General features: G+C 43.5%; 1 protein-coding gene across 1 annotated transcript in view; it reads right to left on the bottom strand.

The window, feature by feature from the left end:
- Nucleotides 1–2,732: 2,732 nt before the first annotated feature.
- Nucleotides 2,733–23,756, bottom strand: part of C4H14orf132 (chromosome 4 C14orf132 homolog) — a 52,859-nt gene continuing 31,835 nt past the window's right edge. The window contains exon 2 of the mRNA XM_075926629.1: nucleotides 2,733–6,007. Within this exon, the coding sequence (XP_075782744.1) occupies nucleotides 5,783–6,007 (225 nt within the window). The 3' untranslated portion in view covers nucleotides 2,733–5,782. The remainder of the gene's footprint in view (nucleotides 6,008–23,756) is intronic.

The raw sequence follows: 23,756 nt of genomic DNA on the forward strand, positions 1-23,756 counted from the left end.
TCACTAGCTGAAACATGGGCTGCCTTTTTCTTCCCTAGCATTAGTTGGATGAAAGTCAGTTATGGATCTTGAAACCCCAAAGGTCAGAAGTGTTTCTACCTGGTGTTTTGATTTTGGCCAATTCTTTTTCACTAACAAAAGTTGTATTTTTAAACAAAATGTAATTTTCCAGATTTACTTGTGTGATTAACCACAGGAAAATCAGTAAAATTACACTTGCAAAGGACATAGTGTGGAAAACAGAACTGTGTTAAATTAATACTTACCAGCTCCCTGAAGGAAAATGCAAAGAGGATATTAAGAACTTGAATAACAGCAGGATATTAAACAGGAGGCTTTTAATAACAGAGAAAATATAATGGCTCACTGAACAGAGACTGTGGCTGTATTTGGCTCAGACCCACCCACAGTAGAAAAAATTCCAGTTGGCTTGATATAGGTCTACATGAAACAGATGTTTGTCTAGCTTGTATCCTCTCTCATCTCATTCTTGAATGGTGCTGAGCACTCCTGCAAGATGCTGAGTGCTCCCAGCTCTTACTGAAGTCAGGGGGCTCACCACCTGGTAAGAGCATGCAGCAGCAGAACTGAGCCCTATTAAATGGTGATATATACTGCTTGTTTCACACAAGTCATCTGTTTCCTCTGTTTTGTTTGTTGTCAGTTTGTTAGCAAAGGAAAATGGTGTATTTCAAACATTTGCTGGGAAACTGACATGTTTTCCATCTCTCTCATTTTGTTATGCTGGGGGCACGTACTGGATTAATATTAATCACCACGGAGGCCAAACAGAACAAAAACAGGAAGGGCAGTTCTGTAAGCTACCCCCTCACCTCTCCCTATGAACAAGCCTCCCTCCTGACTAGGAGAAACAGCAGTCTCTGTAACTCCGTAATCCTTTGTCTCTTTGCTAAAATGCCATCAGGGCTGCTCAGTACCAGGGATACTAAGAGCTCTTTCACAGGGTACCTCAACTCTCTAAGGGTATGTCTACACTACCACCCTAGTTCGAACTAGGGTGGTAATATAGGCAACCGGAGTTGCAAATGAAGCCCGGGATTTGAATTTCCCAGGCTTCATTTGCATCTCGCCGGGCACCGCCATTTTTGAATGTCCGCTAGTGCGGACTCCGTGCCGCGCGGCTACACGCGGCACGGACTAGGTAGTTCGGACTAGCCTTCCTATTCCGAACTACCGTTACTCCTCGTTACTCCTAGTCCGAACTACCTAGTCCGTGCCGCGTGTAGCTGCGCGGCACGGAGTCCGCACTAGCGGACATTTAAAAATGGCGGTGCCCGGCTATATGCAAATGAAGCCCGGGAAATTCAAATCCCGGGTTTCATTTGCAACTCCAGTTGCCTACATTACCACCCTAGTTCGAACTAGGGTGGTAGTGTAGACATACCCTTAGATATTTGCCTAGGTTTACAACAGGCTACATAAAAAGTACTATTGAAGTCAGTACAAATTACAATTTCATACAAGGACTTGTTTATACTGCTCTATATACTGTACATTGAAATGCAAGCGGACTATGTATATTCCAATTGATTTATTTTATAATTAAATGGTAAAAATGAGAAAGTACGCCATTGTCCAGTAATAGTTTGCTCTCACACATTTGTATTTTTATGTCTAATTTGTAAGCAAGTAGTTTTTAAGTGAGATGCAACTTGTGGGTACTCAAGATGAATCAGACACCTTTTAAAAGGAGTACAGTGGTCTGGATGGTCGAGAGCCAATGCCGTAGAGGTTATAGAAGATCAGCTCGTCAGTTTCCTTGCTCCTCCAGCACACTTGCTTGAGCCTTGAACAGGACACATATTGTTATACTTGCATTTGCAAGGTGCGGTATGCTAGATTCATATGGTGTTACACCTTCTTCACTACAGAAGCCTCATACCACTATGATCACTTCCTGCATGTCACTGGGTATCTTGCTGTCATTTTGCTTGCGTTACATGCCTCAACTGACCTAAACTAATCTTTGGAACTGACTCCTGCCTTGGTGTGCGAGAGGCCAAGGGAGAAGTGCAGAGGGGATTCGCCCCCCCTTCCAAACAGCCAGTTAGAATGGCTCCCCAGCACACACAAATGCACAGGCAGAAATTCCTGGTTAACATTCCAAACCACATACCACATCTGAAAGAACTGAATGCTGTTGGAAGAGGGGGCTACGCAGTTCACAGGTGGCTAGTGGCTATGATGCAGTCAGCAAAAGTGCTAGCTGCAGCAGGTCAGGGCATAGTATACGCCTGCTTAAGAAGAGCACTAAAATGCAATCCAAGGTATATAATGTGGATCTTGTCAAGGGTATGTCTACACTTGCAGCCTATTTCGGAATAGAGCTGCAAATGTAGGCATTCGGAATTGCAAATCAAGCCCGGGATTTAAATATCCCTCACTTGATTTGCATCTTCCCGGCCGGGCGCCATTTTTTGAAATTTACAAGCCCGGAATAACTGCCCGCGTCTATATGCGGCACTGAAATGGACGTTCGAAATAAAGCCCTATTTCGAACTACCTGTTATTCCTCCTGCAATGAGGTTTAACAGGTAGTCCGAAATAGGGCTTCATTTCGAATGCCCGTTTCACTGCCGTGTGTAGACGTGGGCAGTTATTCCGTGCTTGTAAATTTCAAAAAAAAAAAAAAAAAAAAAATGGCGCCTGGCTGGGAAGATGCAAATCAAGCGTGGGATATTTAAATCCCGGGCTTGATTTGCAATTCCGAATGCCTACATTTGCCGCCCTATTCTGAAATAGGCTGCAAGAGCAGACATACCCTAACAGAGTTCCTGACGCAGAAGCACCTGCCGTGATCCTACTCATTCTCCCAGAACTGCTGCTCTCACCAGTCAGGATTGGGAGTTGGGTCCATTTTGAAATGTTTGGATGCAGAACTGGATCCAAATCTGAAGTTCCCCAATATATGGAGGTATTTGGATTCCACATTTTGGTTTGGTCCAATACAGAGAGAGGGCCCATGTGCTGAAGTTGCAATCCATATCTGGATCTTGGATTCAGTGACCACATTGAGATCCTGTTACAAATACCTGGACAGATAACATCTGGTTCTAGAGCTGCATATCCACATAGTTTGATGGGATTCAGTCTCAATGCAAGCCCATCCCTAATATGCTTGAGAACACATTGCCCAGACTATTAATCCATCAGTCCAAATATATATATTTATCTGGAGAGTTATTTTTAAATCTTGCAATTCCCATAGCACCTGCCTTTATTTTGTGGAAATCTCTTGAATTCACAGTGCTAACTGCACATTTACAGTCTTTTGAAGTGGGAGATGTGGCCAGAGCAACTATTTTCCTTAGATACCCTCTTGTGCATGTCACCCTCTGAAACCAGTGAACTTTGATGATGGAAAATATTTATGAAGAACACAGAGGGAGAACTGGTTGACTTCATAAGAAAGTAGGGCATCTCTTTTGCACAAGGCAACAGGGCAGTGTCTCTCATTTTAAAACTCATGCTCAAGTATTTTTTTCATGGCTGACTACCTTTTCAATTTGGTCCAATACTTGGGGTGATTGAAAAGAAACTTTGCTAATTGCAATTAGATTAAAATTCTAAAAAGTTTAAGTGAAGCATTCTACTGGCAAATTCACAGAGTAGCAAAAGATTCCCATTGGGTAAATACAATATTATCTAACTGGTTTTAATCAGGGTAAAAATGCTTTACTTTCAACCATGCAAAAACAGTTTTACTGCACAATGTAGCATCACTACAGAGCCTTACTGAGGCACTGAAAAATCTTATTAATAACTAATTGATTCAATTATGATGCTAGTGACACACCTGAAAGAATTGAGGGCATGACATTCAACTGTTCTACCATATGTTACTCTGTTAGAACAGAAAGCCAATGTGAAACACAAACACACTTAGGACCAAAAAACATCATTTTTTGAGGAACACGGGTTCTGTCGAAAAAGAGTTTGTTTTCGACAGATCCGTATCTAGACTGCTGCTTTTTGTTGACAAACTCCATGTAAAAAAAAAGCGGCAGCCATGTTTATGCTAATCTCTGCTTCATTAGCAATTTCGATGTGCCTAATCTGCATCCCTCTGTCAACAGAGGGATGGGGTCTAGACACACCCCGAGAGACTAACAAAAATATATAGGATAATGAACTTCCGTAGATAAGACCCACTTCATCAGATGAGTTGAAGTGAAAATGACAGAATCCAAGATACATATAACAGCAAAAGAAGTACCTGTCAATTGTAGGACCAGTACAAAGAGGTTTTGTTTAAAGTATTTATCTGCTGCCATTTCTCTAAACTCATATCTGTCATGTTAAAGAGAATGAGAAATGGGACAGATTTTTACAGCTCATAGGAGCTTTGACTGAAGATATATACCCTTCCTTTGGCAACGAAGGCTACAGAGTATTTTGAATGGATACAGCCCTTAGAAATCATTGCTCACAAGATAAATACAATAAATACAACAAAGATATTACCCATTAATTCAACACTGAATACAAATATTTGTATAAAATTGCTACCACAATTTATCTTACATTTTCCCTCCCATTATCAGGCCATAGAAACATATTAATTCCTAAGTGTAAACATTTGTCAAGTTCTATCAGCAATTTGCCTTTGCTGTTGCCTTCCAATGTTCCATATATCTCACTTCTGTATGTAACACATGTACCCAATTGACCACGGGAGGTTTTGTATGTGCACAGTATGGTTATCTGGCCAACTCCATGATTAGTTCAGTTCCACAGTTGAATCACTGGCAGTTAATTAGGCTGGAAAATGTCTGCACTTTAAGTCATTTCATTCATATATAAGCTTATTGACCATGTGGCTTTTGTGGAAAATTTGGATGTCAGAATAATGAACCAAAAAAAGCCATAGTCTTTATTTTCTAGAAAGGGTCAATCCAGTGAAGTATAATCATTATCATTTTTGGCTGCCAATAGTCTGATTGAAATTGGAGCTTTTGCCCCTTCCATTTAAAACACACACACCAGAAATGCTCCTTCTAGAGTGCAGATTGCAGTACCTATATATTCTATTTGGCTTTTTCTAGAAATATCAAGCAGATTCAGTAGTAACTCTCAGATTATCATCTCTGCTCATTGACTTTAGAAGGGGAGTCTTAGTTAAACCATCCATCCACCTACATGCCACTGCCTTAAGATTCATAATAACACTTTAAACTTAACTGATGGACTGTGTGTAGTCTAGTTCCAAACACAAGAATCCTGAAAAACTGCTAATTACAACTGAGCCAACACCTACCATCCAACGCATCTGCACATCTAGATGACTAGACTTCCCTGGAGGATAAGATACAAAGCATTTTTCATATAATGTTGTGATAGAAATACCAATCCTCAAAGCAGATTAAAATCTCAGTAAGAGGAACAAACAAGAAACTGAAGAAGTACTAGAAAATCCAACCAATAGGAAATAAGCACCCTTCTATGTAAATCCCACTTTCATTTTGTATTTCACATATAAACACTGGCCTTTGACATCAAATTAATACATGACATGTATAGGCTATTCTTGATTAAAGCTTTCACCTGCACATAATTTGCAAATGTGACCAAACTTTACTACTGAAGTTCAAGTTTAATAACCTGCACTTCATTTCCAGTACGGTGGCAGCTCTAACTACACAAAATGGGTCTACCTATATATATTTATATAGCTATATGTATATATACACACACACACCAACACACACAACAAAAACGCTTGTAACTGTCCACTCCTGCAGCATTCCATTCTCTGGTCTTCTTAGAATGTGAAGGCATACACCACTCCCACAACCACAATGTTTCCAATTGTTGCTATGATCGCAATCCATAACAATATGGCATCATTTGAGGAACGGGAGGTCTCTTCTTGCTGGTTCTGAATTGAAGCAGCAGCATGGACATTGGCCGATGAATTAAACAAGGAGTATTCTGTACCAAAGTCCTCATTGGGTGAGTCCATGAAGGCTCCTCCCATAACAGGAATCTGTGAAGAAGGAGTTGACAACATTAGATTAAAGTTTAAGGTCAACTTTTTATTTTTTTGGTCTTAATATACCTTTTCATACAAAGCACTAACTACCGGTCATTGTGACAAAACTGCACAGCTCTCACACGCATGACGTTGGGGATGCAATGATCAAATATGGAAGAATGTCCTTTGCCAGGCACACATTCCTAACATTAAACAATAGACAGTGGATCTGTCCATGGCTTGCATGATCTTGACGGGATCTTTGCACTTTTGCTAGCATAGGCAGATTTTAAATGTGCACTTCATAACGTTTCCATCAGCACTATTAATTTCATTTCAGGGGAAATGTGATATTATACATGTATATCAGAAAGATAGTTTGCTTTTAGTATAGGTGGGTATTTATATGATTCCCATCAATATAATTTCTGAATGGAGGTGGGTGGACTGTAAACTCAGGCTGTGATGGGAAATCAGGAACTTTTAAAACCAGGCCTGTATTTTAACTTCTCTCACGCAGGATAATCCTATGCTATTGAGTAGCTGCTCAGCTACTTTTTTAGGCTACTTAATTTTGCTCCTCTATTTGGTCAATCATGCAAAATAGGAGGGCTGGAATAGGGGAGCAGTAGAACAACCACCTGCTTCTCAGCTTTCACTGACTGAACAAGCCAACCAGCCCTTGTTACTAAAAGTTGATACTTCTGAGCAGGGATTATCAGGTGATTCCACTACCAGTGCAGAAGGAAACTATAAGGAGAGGAGGGATGCTTAGGGACAGACAACAGGAAGAAGTTGTTGCAGAGGCTGCAGAACAGCTGCAGTTAATATCCCTGCTGCAGCTGCCAAATATCCCTGACCTGGGTGGAGAAGGGGGAAAGTTTGGCCCTGGAAGCTAGAGGCCTGAAGAAGTTTAAGGACCAGAGAGAACAAATTCTTTTAGCCTAGAAAAATGCTCTAGTCAGATAGAGCTGAAAGAGGCCTGCCATTGCAGGGAAAAGCTGTAGAGAGAAAACTCAGGGGGAGAAGAGAATCTATAGCAATGAGTTTTGCATTGTATCTTAAGTCAATAAATTAGACCTTGGAAGAGTGGGCATTGTTGACCCAAAAACCAAAGCCCATGTGGAGTTTATTTAAGAAGCACTAGATGGGCAAAACTCAGGCAGGCAAGTATAGGCCATGAACAGGAACTGAAGGCTCTTTCACACCTCCAACAGTGGGGTTGTGCAATGGAAAGCCTAGGAGAGCTAGATTTGCTAGCTTTACATTTACTAGGGGTATCCCCATTACAGGAGCTAAGGGCAGTGCAAACAGAGCAATGCAGGCCAAAAAATATCTGATGCAGTGAGATAACACTAGGAATATAATCAAGGAGATCTGGCACCCATTCCATGTTCTAAATTAAAGTTAAATTCCAGGCACTTGGGTGTCAAAATATAGACAGTGGCTTACAAAATGGCTATCACTTCATCATGAATGAAAACTCAACACAAAGAAACCTGGCAGAATTGTGCTGCTCAGAGGAAATAAACTAGTAGAAGGCAGAAATAATGTAACAGAAAATGTTATGTGGTGTTCTTGCCCCACATGATGTATAATCAATGAGTGACCTGATAAATTACAGGCAATAAAAGAGAACACCAAAGTCCCTATACATTTACCATTCTTCTTTTGCCATGATAGCTACTGACAGAAGTTCAATGTTTTGTTGTCCTGAGAAAGAAACCTACAAAGCTTATTCGTATGCTGAACGCACCCTTGTGGAGACAGAGGATTCATAAATGCAAACAAGTATGCTGAAAATTCATTGATCAAGCTGCAGAAGCCTTAACTGATGATAGAGACAGAACCCTAAGATAGTGTGAATCTGAATAATAAATGGAATTATTTTGACATTCTGGCCCAATATGTTCAGAAACCAAATACGACTATTTTCTGCTGTCTGCTGAAAATACAAAGGAAGTGGGAAACTTCATGCTTCACTTTTCCTCCCCACCATATAGACATCCCTGATGCAGAAGACTGAGAGTCCCTTGCAATAGAGGTGTCAAGATTGTACACAGAGCTAAACAAAAGCACTCAATAAAAAGGCAATTATTCTGAGCATGATTCGAAATCTAAGGATATGAATTTTTCAAGTCACTCACTCAGCCTGGTAGTAAAGTTCAGAAGGCCGATTCATTCATCGCCTCCTTAACAACAATTTAAATCATATTCCCAAGCTTGCGTTAAGTCTTATAGAAGAAATTCAGCCACATCACCAGATCTTCCAACACATCTTTTGACTCTTCATTCATTTAAGAATCAAGTTACTGCTGACCTAAGGCCAAACTCTGAAGGCTTTGGGAAAAAAAATACCAGCAGAAAATTTAAAATGTTAGCCCAATTAAAATCTTCCTGTAGCTTTTTCGGAAAAAGGCGTGTGGACGCGGAAGAGAGTGTTTTTTCGAAAGAAGAGGCCTCCAGGAAAAAGCACAGGTGCCCTGGTGGCTACTCCATCCACAGTAATCACAAGTGAATTGTGAGATAGTGTCCAATTGTTGTGCTTTTTCGTTGTGCTTTTACTGTGTAGATGCTCTCTTTCAAAAAAAAATTTTCCGGAAGATCTCTTCTGAAAAATCTTCTTTTGAAAGAAGCTTGCAGTCTAGATGTAGCCCCACAGGGGAATTGGGCACATACAGAAGCTTCTTTCACTATTGTCTGGTTGTGTTTATAGCCCAGCTTGTTACTAAGGTAGGTACATGTAAACAGAAATGTGTTTTAATTGTTTAATAAATACATTAATAAACACAACTACTACATGACTGTGATTTTCACAGCTGCCTAGAGGACATGGACAGACAACTCCCATTTGTTTCAATAGGAACTATGAATCCCTTAGCCAGTTTTGAAAATCAGTAGCCATAAATCAAATTTCTTGAGTTAATTTCTTTTCTCTTCAGTTTGCTGGAATGCACTTAAACTGGTACAATCTGGGGTTACCAAGAATGGAACCGCATGTCCTTAGGATATAGAAACTAATCAGCCCCCTGAAGGTGGAATAATACCCTCTGCACACGCAGCCTCCCATGCATGTTCAGTAGAGAGCTGTGTGCTGCCTCAGTGCCTCACTCCTCCTTCCCCTAGATCTTGCAGAAAGCATGTATGTGTTTCTGGATCCAGATCTGGAAAAGTGGCAGGACAGGGATGAGAGGGTGGGAACATTTCCCGTAAGTAATTCCAGAGCTATGTACAGCCCAGCCTTCCTGTGCAGCTATGTTGCTAGAGAGCTGGAGGAAGCACAAAGGGCCTGTGATGGGGTGTACCAGCCCCGCACTGTGAAGGCGGAACTTAATCAGGCCCACCTGGCTGAAGAAGCCCTGCCCCTACACCTCTGCTGGGCATGCTCAGACTGCAGCCCTGGCATAAAAGGCTGGAGGGAGGCTCAGTCTGGGCTGACTATCAGAGGGGAGCTCCTGAGCAGCCCCAGCCCGCCAATCGGAAGGGCTTGCCTGACCAGCACCAGTCAGCCAATCTGAGGGAAGACAGCAGAAACTCGGGAGCCAGTTGGCATGTCTCCCCTGCAGCCTACGAGGGAGAAGCAGCCCCCAGGGAAGTAGAGGACCCGGTGAGCTCGTGGGATACTGTCTTGCCGGACCAGGTAGGAAGTGGCTATCCCACCCCGGAATCTTTGGTGAATTTTGGATGGATTCCCTACCAAAGGAGCGGTGAGTCCCCCTGCCACTCACAGGGCCCTGGGCCAGGACCTGGTGGAGTAGGGTGGGCCTGGGTTCCCCTACCAGGGGTGTAGCCCCTACCCTTGACTTTGCATATTGGCTCTGGCCAGTGGGCTGGTGAGCCCTGCTTAAAGGTCCAGCTGCTGACTGTATATTGACTCTGGCTGGGGGGCCAGCAGGCCCTGGCTTAAAGGGCCAGCTACTGACTTTGCATATTGACTCTGGCCAGTGGGTCAGCAGACCCTGCTTTAAAGGGCCAGTGAGCCTTTCCGTATGACCAGTTCTGGTTGAGCAGCCCGTTAGGCTCTAGAGTCGGGTCCAGGCTACAGCCTGGTGTAGAGTGTGGGGCGAACGGTAGGCCCGGGAGGGGGCGAAGGGAAGCCACCCCATGACATGGCCCCAGAACAGGTGCCATGGAATAAGTCCTCTCCATGAACTGATCCTTCGCATAACCCCAGCGTCTGCCATCAGTATCCCCTGCTCATTTCACAGGGTGGAATGGTCTGTTGCATAAGGCAAACTTGCTAATGACACCCTTGCCCTTAGCACTCTTTGGGGGAAGCATCATGAGGGGAGCCCACTGAGATGCCTTCCCTACCCACAGATCCCTCCAGTGGGTTTTGCTGTGGGAAGGCTGACTGATGGCAAAGCATCAAAACAAGATGTTCCTTGTGGATCAGACACTGCCCCATAGCCTTTACATACATTGCTGTACTAACAAGTTAGTGCACTGGGCAGTAAAAAGATCTATTCCAGAACTTTGTATATGTTCTGACCTAATAATCAGGACTCTGAGGCAGGCCAAGGAAAACACAGGGCAGCTTACTTGATTGGCAGCTGAAACAAACCATATGAATAAAAATACTCTTTAGCTGGTTTTCACTTCATTGCAAAGAAGCCAGAGCTTTAACTGAAAGTTATGAATAAAATGGTATTAGATGGGACCCAAAATTGAAAAACGGAGGGAATCTCTTAATATTTGATTAAGCCCTGAATCTGTACACCGCTTATGCATATGCTGAATTTTAAACAAATTAAGCATGTACTTACGGCTTCAAATTAAGCATGTGCTTAAGACTATAAGGATATGTCTAAACTACAGAGCTTTTCTGGGGTACCAGAGGTATCCAGAAAAAGGTCTGCTGCATCCAAGAAATGCGTTTGCTTTTCCGAAAGTCGGAAAAGCGTACAGGTTTTTTTGGCATCCCTGTAAGTCCTCTTTTATAAGGAAGAAGGGATGTTCCGAAAGAGGGTTTTTTCCTGACATTTGGCCTCGTGTAGATGGGCCAAATGTCGGAAAAGCCTCTTTTGGAAGAAAAGCAGAAAAGTATATGCAAATTGCATTTCGCAATTTGTGTATCTTTTTCCGGCTTTTCTTTGCAGTGTAGACATAGCCTAAAAGTCAGTGGCCTTAGAGGAAGACAACTTGGGTAGAATGTTTTCAACACGATAAAATATTTGAGTAGATTAGCTCAGCTAATGGATAGAAGAATGCAACTGAAGTGAGAGGACAAGTTTATGCAATATTAATTAGTGCCTAAATATTAACAATCAGGCCAAATATACCCTGGGGTTAACTACGAGGATGACAAACTAATTTTATCCCTGGTATAACAGGCATTTTTTGAATCCGGAGTTGACTTTATCCACAACTTCTCTCCTAGAGCAGCATGACATGAACTTTATGTATGGGATAAGGCTGAATAATATTAAAATGGATGCTTCTTCTTCCTGACTTGGGGAATAAAATGATCAATTAAAACCTTTTTTCTATCTAAGTACAGGTTGGACCTCCCTCATCTGGCACCCTCAAGGGAATTTGCCGGACCAAGGGAGGTAGGGTTACCAGATGGTTTCAACAAAAATACCAGACACACTTGACATCTTATTTAGAAAATACTGGACATTTCTATTTTCTCAATTTGTTTCCTGAACAGACAGCTCAACTACTGGACTGTCTGGTTCAAAACCGGACACCTGGCAACCCTAGAGAGGTCAGGCCTTCAGGCTCCTCTCTTGGTCCCCGGCCCTGGCCACCGCACTGCCCTGACCTGCTTGCAAGGGTTCCACTGCCTCTGGCCTGCTTGCTGAAGCACTATTGCCCAGACTCCCGCTGGCGGGGCTCTGGCTGCTGGCCTTGCTTTGGATGGTGGAATTCCTTGCCCCCCGCCACTGGTCCTACTCAGGTTGCCAGGCTCTGGCTGCCGGATATCTGGCTGCTGGCCTCGCTCTGGCTGATGGGGCTTCCTGCCCCCGGTCACCAGCCTCATTCCAGCTGGTGGGGATCCCTGCCTTTGGCCACTGGCCCCCTCTGGCCACCAGAGCTCTATTGTCCCTAGCTGCCAGTCCATCGTTGGGGCTCCTGCCAGACCATGGATGATGCGGGATCAGAGAGTCGCAGACCAGAGGTTCAACCTGTACTTTACATAAAATTACAGTTAATTAATCAAACCTGAGAGCACCACTGAAAAGGCAATTCAAATGTGTTTGACCATGCCACATTAACCATCTCCAAAGACAGTAAAATACAAACTACTGTCCCAGAACACATGGTTATGATTCAAAAGGATTAACATAACTGGGGGTATGTCTACACTACCCCGCTAGTTCGAACTAGCGGGGTAATGTATGCATACCGCACTTGCTAATGAAGCCCGGGATTTGAATTTCCCGGGCTTCATTAGCATAAGCGGGGAGCCGCCATTTTTAAATCCCCGCTGCTTCGAACCCCGTGCAGCACGGCTACACGGGGCTCGAACTAGGTAGTTCGGACTAGGGTGCCTATTCCGAACTACCGGTACACCTCATTTCACGTTCTGTGAAGGATGCAATAATGGATAGTTCTCTCCCTGTGCTCATCCTACTTCATAAAGGATTATTACTATTAGTGTCAAAGTCTCATCTTGCAAGGTGCGGAGAATTTCCCACTACCATCAGCTTCCAATGGAGTCATTAGGAGTCAAGGACACTCGGCATGTTGTAAGACTGGCCATATATAATACAACTCTCTTACTTCAGAAGAATGGAAACTTAGTAAAAGATGCTTTGCAAAAACATCTGAAATGAACCGAGTATTCCAAAAACAGCAATTTTTTTGTATTACCCAAAGAGCACCTAAAACTGATCAGCAAATATCCTCTAACCCTAAAATAAATGATTCACAAAATTCTAAATGACCATCAAGAGGTGCCGAAGCAGTCTGCAGGGGAGATCTGGTTGATCTCTGTTTTCCATGTGGAAGGGATCTGTCTCTGGGAGTATCCTGGCCCCTATTTATGCTCTGCAGCATTGTCACATGGTGCCCTTGGCCCTCACTGTGCACGTTCTCGCTCTTCTGTGCCACAGAGGGCTACTGCTTCTAGCAGTATTAACTTACATTGCCTCAAATGTCAAGTCCCATTCAACTGGAAGGGGAGCTCTTCACCCTCACCTCCTAGCTATGTGGATTTGACTTCTCACCTGCACAGCCAGCTACATCCCTCTTGTCTTGTACAGCTGAGCTCCAGAGAAGCAGCTTAGTGTGGAACAGCTACTTCTCCCTTGGCCCTCTATTCAACCTGCTTTGCAGAATTTGGCCCATCATTCATAAAGCATGATGGGGATTTTCTGAGATGAAATGTGTTTAATACAGGTAAGCTATGATCAGTAACACTCCAAGCTGTAAATGGCAGTCCTGCTTTCAACGTGGTCTGCTCTAAAAGTGGAACGTGGAGCACATTTGATTTTAATGGAAATAGCCACTGTAATGCTCATTCTACAGAGTAAGAACGAACTGTTGTGTGAGTGTGCATTTGTAATGCTATCTGTAGCACACTTCATCTGAAGGGCATGACTTTAAACCATTTTAAAGGGACCAGTGACTAGACTTAGATTATTCATTATTTGAATATGAGAAGATGCAAGGACCTGAGGACACATGTTGCTGCTACTGCCGTGTAAGTGTAACCTTGGGTGGGCTAGACTTCACTGCCCTTCTCCAGTGTCTAAAAGAAACCCCCACACCTCTGGGTACGGGAGACCCAGAGTTCAATCTGTAAGAAATTTCAGCAAAGATTGTCCAGGGTCAGCCTCCCTACATTCAAGGTCAGAAGACACTAAAGAAATGAATTTAATTAAATAATTTTATAAAATCTTATGAAGAAACAAATAATCTAATTCTTACAACAGAGCACAGCTATTTTATAACCCACAAATGTCTATAGTTACAGTAAACATAAGTAAAGAGAAAATTAAAAGTGAAATTTGAATAGTTGTCCACACAAACACAGTAAGAAAAGACTGAGCGGTCCCAAAAGCTTAGATTTAGTTTACCAAAGCCTCAGTTTGTGCCTCTGATATCAAATCTGCACCATATGCTGAGTCTGGATGGTCTCACCACTTGATTGTAGGGAATCCTCAGTTGGAGTCTAGGTAGACTCTTTCTCTGCTAGGGGCAGCTAGCTCACTGGTCAGTTAGCTCACAAGTGAACAGGCTTAAAAAAACCTGTTACAAGAAAATACAAAAACGGAGAACTACAAAATAGAAATGACTCTTTCCTCACTGATACATTTGAAGAGGAGCTGAAGAATCCCACTGAGAAAGTGAACTAGAACAGTTTGGCTAAAATCAAAACAGCTTTTAAAGCAGACAATTAACACAGAAGTTATTTCCCCTCCCAGGTTTTCCTAGCTCTAAGTAGCATTGCCCATGATCCCTGGTAGACAGTTAACAACATCACTTCGTGCTGCAGAGTGAGGAACAGCAGCCAGTTCTTTGCTCCTGGCTTAGCTTCTTCCAGCTCTCACAGGCCTTAGAAAAGCATCTGCCCAGCCTCCTTGCTCATGAAGTCTGACCCCAAACTAGGAGACCCAACTCCAGAAGCTTCTGGGTGGAGTGCTGAATGTGCACAGCAACAGTAACACTCATCTCACTCCTACCTCCCCCATAGGGATCTCTTAAAGAGATAGCTCCCTATTAAGTGAATGGATTACATAAGTACCAGTCACGGTATGTGGGCAGGGCAGACATGCACAGCACTGCAACTAATGTCAACTCAGAACCCTGCAGTACCACACAACATGCAAATGGACTGTTTTCAACGTCTGAGAGTAGCACATGGCACATAAGCTCATCAGACTGTTTGAAGGGCTTGCAGTGACCCATTATGAAGTGTATAAAAGATGAGGATTGGGAGAAGTAATGCTACATTTTTGTCCCCCTACTCCATCAATCTTTTTTACGTTTATGAAGGATCTTGGGCCCACCGGATTTCTAGTTCTTTTTCTGGGTCCTGAGAGAGAGGGAATGTGTTCATATAAACAAGAGATTCAGTAGAAATCTATAGAACACACATCACATTTCTTCTTCTATGTCATGTCCCTCTTTGATTCTGAAATATCTAAGGCAACATAAAGATGAAGGGGAAGGAAGAAAATAAATAGGGAAAGAAAATGCTGAGCTGAAGAAAAATGAGTTACAATTCTTATGAAAATCAATGCATCATTAGTGTATTCTTTACTCCTCAGTTCTTGCAGTGGGTCTGAAAACATATGGTTTTGAAGAAAATATCCATGAAGGAAAAAGCTGAGCTGTAATATACAATTTAATTTCCCCTTGAAACATTCTCTCTGAAAGCTGAATATTTTCTTTGATTCCTGCATCTATTTTCCCATGAGGGAATGAATATTTAGAATGATTTCATATATTGATGTTGTCAGCAAGGCTATACCATGATTAGGTCATTGCCCTTACTTTCTGGGTATATTTGTAGATATAACTCTTATGGCCGTCTCAGAGTTTCTGACAATGAGGCAGATATTTTGTGTCATTACTTACAGTAGTGCTGATGTGCTAGCAATTACTCCCCTCAGTAAGCAAATGTATCCCAGTCTGCCTTTATAATATGACCAACACTATATAAAATGCATCAACCAGATAGTTTGATAGCTGTTCAATCTGCATGGAATAGCTATATGTTTCTTTGCTGAAACAGAGCTAAGCTGTATTAGCTTGTTAGTGTGGCATCACTGAGGCTCAGCTGGTTAATGTTTTATGAGCAGTGCACTGAGTTTGAACTAACCTACAAGACATTATTATTCCTTGTACTAGCTGGTTCATACAATGGTCAACATAGGCTACACAGTGGGGTTTTTAAAATGTCTTTGTTTTAAACCCATAAAGATTAACTCTTTCTAGATTCCATTCGTTCAATACTTACCCTCTGAAATTCATCCAGCCTTTGTGAGAAGCACCAAAACTGCGTCAAACATCACCATTTGCAGTGGACAGATTTTTGTTGTTTGTTCACTCAACAATCCAATTAGTAATAAATTCTGGACATTTACTAATTAATTTTGAACTTCACCTGTGTTGAAATATATACATTCACTTCCATCTCTGCTAATGATAGCCAAACACTCTCATATTCTATTCAATGAAATAGCAATAGATTAAACAGCCTGTTAGGCACATAACAACATATGGGGTTAAAAAAACAAAGCTTTGATCTTTGGATAAGAATTCCATTAACTTCAACAATGCATTGGATCAGGCCCCAAATGCATATACAAGATAAATCCACTGATTTCAGGAGCCATTTGATGTAGCTTCACTCCGCCAGCCCTGCAAACCCTTCTCCTCTCTAATCCTTTCATTTCTCCCCTACCCTGTGTGGAAAAGTGAACCTATAAAAAGAGAGACTCATACTCAATGTTATAAAATATGTATGTACCAAGTCAACAATTATTAAAATCCTGGCACTACACCATAAGGAACAGTGAAAATCCATTATTGCTACATATTCGGGGTCCGTATGGGCGTCACCACTAAGACAGCCAGATTAACCCAATACATAACTATGTTGCATAAACACAACCTATATTCATTCCTAGATGCATTGTTCAGACAGCTGACAGCAGCAGTCCATTTCCTCCTCTTCTCACAGATTCTCTTGTTCATATACCATTTCCTTGCTGGCATGGTTCTCCTGCAGGCACATAGCCAGCATGCACTTGTAGCTCCTCTCCTAGACTGGCAAAGCAAAAGATGCAGAAGTCAGCTCTCTGAGCTGGCTAGTTCCCTTCACCTATTATGACTCTCATCTTTACATATTTGGACACTACTGCCGAATGGTGATCCTACAATTGCTGTACCCTAGTCCTGTTCACCATGAGGTTAATGTGACCTTGCTGACTGATCCAGGAGACAGCTGGCTCCATTAAGAAAAGGAGGCAGAAGGGCTCTGAACACATAGCCTGTATTCAAGGCTGACGGAACTGCTGGAAGAGGCCTGTGAAAACAAACTGCTTGTTCCACACCCTGAACTTACTTTTGTTTATCCTGCCTCCTCTCTCCTGTACTTGCAGCTGCAGGGACTGTAAAATCAAATCAAACCAAATGGTATCCTGAGCCACAACTCCTATTCTTGATTTAGCCCTTGTCTGGATCTGCCAGCTAGAAGTGCCATATTAAGGAGGCATAGTCCATTCATGGTTCCACCCAGCTGTAGGTCAGCTGTTCCATTTCCTCAATATATCCTCCTAAGGACTAGGTAGAACAAAATATGTGACTATCCCATGAGGAAGTTGAGCAGCCTGAAAAATCTAGTCAGACACCAAGATACCAAAAATATGTTTCCCAATAGGAAGGATCATGCCTCATCTCTAACTTTTTGGTGCTCCTTGCAGTGTTGTGGCACTGCTTACCTACAATGATGTTTTATTCTTTGATAGATCAGAATAGAGGAACATTAGAAAATGTTAATGTTCCAGGTTCCACATCTTTCGTGCCTATCAAGAAATGGATGCATTTAAGTTGTTGAACTCAACATAATTAAAATCTATCCAAAGTACTTTTAGAACATTTGAAAACGCACAATGTTAGCAACAGAGTTGCGAAGGAACCAGGATTTCCTTTTCTGAAAAAAACCTCTCAATTGTCAGAAAAACATAATTAAAATTTTTTTGGGTTGATCAGAAAAAAAGTAAAAGTAAAAAATAAGCAACATTCAGATCAAAATGCCACTTTGAAACAGAAAATGAGATTTTTTTATAATTAATTTTTAAAGTCTAAAATATTAAAAAATGAAGTTAAAACGTTTGACCATATCAATACCATTTTCCCAATTTTTTTAAGCACATGTTGTAATTGACATGTTTCTTCAGACAATGATATTTTCCAATAGTAACATGTTTTGTCAGAAAAAAATGTTTTGTGTAGTTAGCATTTGTGATGAAAGAGCAAATTCTGTATCACTGGCTAGTAAATGACTGTTCATAGAATCATAGAATCATAGAACTGGAAGAGACCTCAGAAGGTCATCAAGTCCAGCCCCCTGCTCTAGGCAGGACCAATTCCAACTAAATCAACCCGACCAGGGCTTTGTCAAGCCGAGACTTAAACACCTCTAGGGATGGAGACTCCACTACTTCCCTAGGTAACCCATTCAAGTGCTTCACCACCCTCCTAGTGAAATAGTTTTTCCTAATATCCAACCTGGACCTCTCCCACCACAACTTGAGACCACTGCTCCTTGTTCTGCCATCTGTCACTACTGAGATCAGCCTTTCTGCATCCTCTTTGGAACCTCCCCTCAGGAAGTTGAAGGCTGCTATCAAATCCCCCCTCACTCTTCGCTTCTGCAGACTAAACAGACCCAAGTCCCTCAGCCTCTCTTCATAAGTCATATGCTCCAGCCCCCTAATCATTTTGGTTGCCCTCCACTGGACCCTCTCCAATGCGTCCACATCCTTTTTGTAGTGGGGGGGCCCAGAACTGGACACAATACTCCAGATGCGGCCTCACCAAAGCCGAATAAAGGGGAATGATGACATCTCTGGATCTGCTGGCAATGCTCCTCTTAATACAACCTAATATGCCATTAGCCTTCTTGGCTACAAGGGCACACTGTTGACTCATATCTAGCTTCTCATCCACTGTAACCCCCAGGTCCTTTTCTGCAGAACTACTACTTAACCGGTTTGTCCCCAGCTTGTAACTATGCTTGGGATTCTTCCGTCCCAAGTGCAGGACTCTACACTTGTCCTTGTTGAACCTCATCAGATTTCTTGCTGCCCAATCCTCCAATTTGTCTAAGTCATTCTGTACCCTATCTTTGCCCTTAAGCGTATCTACCTCTCCCCCCAGCTTAGTGTCATCCGCAAACTTGCTGAGGGTGCAATCCATCCCCTCATCCAGATCATTAATAAAGATATTGAACAAAACCGGTCCTAGAACCGAACCTTGGGGCACTCCGCTAGAAACCGACCGCCATACTGACATCGAGCCATTGATCACTACCCGCTGGGCCCGGCCTTCTAGCCATCTTTCTATCCATCTTACTGTCCATTTATCCAATCACAATCCCTTAACTTGCTGGCAAGAATATTGTGGGAGACCGTATCAAAAGCCTTGCTAAAGTCAAGGTATATAACATCCACTGACTTCCCCATGTCCACCGAGGCAGTTACCTCATCATAGAAGCTAATCAGATTGGTCAGGCACGACTTGCCCTTCGTGAATCCATGCTGACTATTCCTAATCACTTTCCTCTCATCCAAGTGCCTCAATATGGATTCCTTAAGGATCCCTTCCATGATTTTTCCAGGAACCGAGGTAAGACTGACCGGCCTATAGTTCCCTGGATCATCCTTCTTCCCTTTTTTGAAGATGGGCACTACAGTTGCCTTTTTCCAGTCATCCGGGATTTCTCCCGATCTCCACGACTTTTCAAAGATAATAGCCAAAGGTTCCACAATGACATTTGCCAACTCCCTCATTACCCTCGGATGCACTAAGTCCGGACCCATGGATTTATGTACGTTTAGCTTTTCTAAATAGTTCCTAACCTGTTCTTTACCCTCCACGGGCTGTCCATCTTCATCCCATCTTGCGTCCCTTGGCGCAGAAGTCCAGGAGCCGACTTTGTCCGTGAATACAGAGGCAAAGAAAGCATTGAGTACTTCAGCTTTCCCCACATCATCTGTCACTAGGTTACGTCCTTCATCCATTAGGGGCCGCACACCCTCTCTGATCACCTTCTTCTTGTTAACATGCCTGTAGAAACCTTTCTTGTTATCCTTCACATAATTAGCCAGTCGCAATTCCATTTGCGCTTTCGCCTTCCTGATAACCCCCCGGCATTCTCGAGCTATACCTTTAAACTCCTCCCTGGTCATTTGTCCAAGTTTCCACTCTTTGTAAGCTTCCTTTTTGTGCTTAAGTTCACCAAGGATTTCCCCTGTAAGCCAGTCCGGTCTCCTACCATGTTTGCCTCTCTTGCTACGCGTCGGGATGGTTTCTTTCTGTGCCTTCAATAAGGCTTCTTTAAAATACTGCCAGCTGTCCTGGACTCTTTTCCCCTTCATGTTAACATCCCAGGGGTTTCTGCCCATCAGATCTCGGAGGGAGTCAAAATCTGCTTTTTTGAAGTCCCAGGTGTGTATTTTACTACTCTCTTTTCTTCCTTTCGTCAGGATCCTGAAATCTACCATCTCATGATCACTGCTTCCCAGGTTGTCACCCACCTCCACTTCCCCTATTAGTTCCTCCCTGTTTGTGAGCAGAAGGTCAAGCTGCGCACAGCCCCTGGTCGGATCCTTCAGCACCTGTGTCAAGAAGTTATCCCCAACATTCTCCAAAAACTTCCTGGATTGCCTGTGTACTGCCGAATAGGTTTCCCAGCAGATGTCAGGGTGATTAAAGTCCCCCACGAGAACCAGGGCCTGCGATCTGGAAGCTTCGCTCAGTTGTCCGAAGAAAGCCTCATCTACCTCATCCACCTGATTCGGTAGCCTGTAGCAAACACCAACCACAACATCAATGCTGTTGTTTGCTCCTTTAAACTTAACCCATAGATTATCAACCAGTTTTTCTCCCTCTTTATACTGGAGTTCAGAGCAATCGTAGTGCTCTCTTACATATAGTGCAACTCCTCCTCCTTTTCTCCCCTGCCTGTTGTTCCTGAACAGTCTATACCCTTCCATGACAGCGCTCCAGTCATGCGAGTCATCCCACCAAGTCTCTGTTATCCCAATTAAATCATTTCTTGGTCTGGGCCAGGGCCTCCAGTTCTTCCTGTTTGTTGCCCAGGCTTCTCGCATTAGTGTACAAACACTTCAGGTAACCAGTTGATCGTCCTATCTTCTCCATTCGAAACATGGGTCCTCCTTTCTTGCCCCTTCCTCTCTGCATTTCTTCCCGGTATCCAACTTTCCCACTCCCTTCAGGGTTTTGGTCACCGGCCCCCGATGAACCTAGTTTAAAGCCCTCCTCACTAGGTTTGCAAGCCTGCCCGCGAAGATGCTCCTTCCTCTCTTCGTTAGGTGGATCCCATCTCTTCCTAACAATCCTTGCACCCAGAACAGAGTCCCATGGTCGAAGAAACCAAAGCCCTCTGCGACACCATCTGCTCAACCACGCATTTACGTCCTCAATTCGACGATCCCTGCCCAGTCCTTTCCCTTCAACAGGGAGGATGGAGGAGAATACCACTTGCGCTACAAATTCTTGGATCCTTCTTCCTAGCGCTACATAATCTGCAGTAACACGCTCAAGATCATTCTTGGCTGTATCATTAGTTCCCACGTGGAGAAGCAGGGAGGGGTAGCAATCCGAAGGTTTGATCAGCTTGGTAAGCCTCTCAGTGACATCCTGAATGCGAGCTCCCGGTAAGCAGCACACCTCTCGAGATTCCAGATCCGGACAGCAGAGGGATGGCTCAGTCCCTCTTAGAAGGGAGTCCCCGACCACCACCACCCGTCGTTTCCTTTTGGGCGTGGTGGCCGTGGAACCCCCATCCGTAGGACTATGCATCCCATGCCTTCCAATAGATGGTGTTCCCTTCTGGTTTCTTCCTTGTGAGATCCCTTCTGTTGGGATGGCTCTGTTATGTAAAAAGAAACTGAAGGAGACACAATAAAAAGAACTAATTCTTCCAGCTCTTGCTAACAATCTTGTCCATATAGACAAAATAGAGAACTTCCTTAATGTCCTTCAGGCAATCATTTCAAACGGGAATACATCAAAACACTGAGTTTCAAACATAGGTGCCATCTTCCCCACTAGGCAGAATGTACTTGACCCCTCACTCCACTTCAGGCCCCATCCCTACCCCTTCTATACTTCTGCCCATACCATTTCTTTCCCTAAGCCCCTGCCCCTCCTCTTCCCCCCAGGCTGCCCCATTCCTGTGCCTCCCCTTCCCTCCTGGAACTTCCGAAACACAGAGAAACAGCTGTTTGCTGAGGCAAGAGGCACTGGGGGAGGGGGAACTTGGCTGCTGGTGAGTTCAGAACAGGGAGCACCCACTTATTTTTCCCCATGGGGGCTCCAACCTCACAGTCCCCGTGGAGTTGGCACTTAAGGTTTCAAAACATCCCTCAAACTTCAAGGATGTTTGCAATACCTCCTGAAGCTTCAGTTTTCCTTGTCCCCTAGTCTTTTGTCTGTCCTTTATGTTTTAGACTGCCAGTTTTCAGGCAGGAACCTGTCTTAATATACAAACCCTGCCACATTTTTGGGTGCTAATAGTAATACTCTGCCAACTTTCTAACTACTGAAAACCTGACATCCCAACCCACCCTTCCCTTTTCCCAGGTCCTGCCCGCTGCTCACTACTCTCCCCACCATCCCCTATCGCTCGCTCCTTCCTGTCCCAGCACTCATCTGCTTCCTGCAGAGCCAGGCTGGGAGGAGCTGAGGTGGAGCCTATCTGCCTGCCCAATCAGGGCACAGTGGGGTTGACAAGTGAGCTGGTCCCTGATGGGACTGTGGCAGGTGCAAAGCAAGGTGGGGAAGGCTTGTCCCTGGATCGAGGGGCCAAGGTGGCAGCATAGCAGGGCAGGGGCAGTCAAGGAGCTCCCTCCCAAGCAGTAGCAGCACTGGTACCTACCTCTCTGCCAGATAGGCAGGAGCTGGGTCCAGGCACCAGTCAGCCACTTCTCTCCCTCAGCAACTTAGCAGAGAGTAGGGTGACCAAATAGTAAGTGTGGAAAAATTGGGACAAGGTGCGGGTAATAGGTGTGTATATAAGAAATTGCCCCAAATATTGAGACTGCCCCTATAAAATCGGGACAGTTGCTCACCCTAGTGGAGAGCAGCTCCTCTGGGCTCATGCTCTTCCTGTTTCTCAGCAGGGACCCTGACTGCAGTTACCTCTGTAGTTTTTAATCACCTTGTCTCAAAGCCAGAGAGATATCCAGGCAGTTAGTGCTGGGTTGGCACTGCTGACCAGAAGCGGCTAGGTCTTCTTTTCAACCAGATTTTCCAATCAAAAACCGAATTCCTGGCAATCTGACTCCTATCTTTGTCATGAGCCAATCCAGAAACCAAGATCAGAACAACCTGTATTTTGATGGTGTCTGAAATCCTGATCTGAATGCAGATTCGAATCCTTTCGCATGAAGCCATCTGTGCCTTCATTAGAAATTTATGATGTTTTTTGCAGCATGGCTTGCTAGACAAAACTGGAAAAAAGGTAGGCAGTACTGTGGTAGCTGATGTGTGCTGGGCTAAGATAATGATATATGCATGTGGCACCAGTGGATAATTCAGAACTGATAAACGAACAGCTAGCATTTTCTCACTGCTCCATGAAGAATGCAACAATGATGTGAGCACTCAAAGGAGTCTGGCACTGATTGTTCTTTGAGCTGCTAGTGAGTTCGATGAATAATTACTGAAACTCAGACTGTTTCAGAGGAAAGAAATCTGACACAAATAAGTATATTCTTCTCAATGCAACCTCACTGCCTGGATATCTCTCTGGCTTTGAGACAAGGTGATTAAAAACTACAGAGGTAACTGGATTGTCCAGGCTGGTTAACCACTTTAAGAGCTGGTACTTGGCTACCTCAGAGTAGGAGGAAAGGGATGAGCATGAGGAAACCGGAATGACAAGAAGAGACTGAATTCAATTAGTGTAACTGACCTTTTTTTATTGCACATTGTCTCTTTAGCTTTGCCTCCACAGCTAATAGTTTAAACAAGCCATTTCCTTTCCTGAGCAAGAACTGGGAATTTATCATCAAAACAAATGTGCTTGATATATGGAAAACCCACTCTGTGT

The sequence above is a fragment of the Pelodiscus sinensis genome, chromosome 4 (genome assembly GCF_049634645.1).
Source record: "Pelodiscus sinensis isolate JC-2024 chromosome 4, ASM4963464v1, whole genome shotgun sequence".
Taxonomy (NCBI): domain Eukaryota; kingdom Metazoa; phylum Chordata; order Testudines; family Trionychidae; genus Pelodiscus; species Pelodiscus sinensis.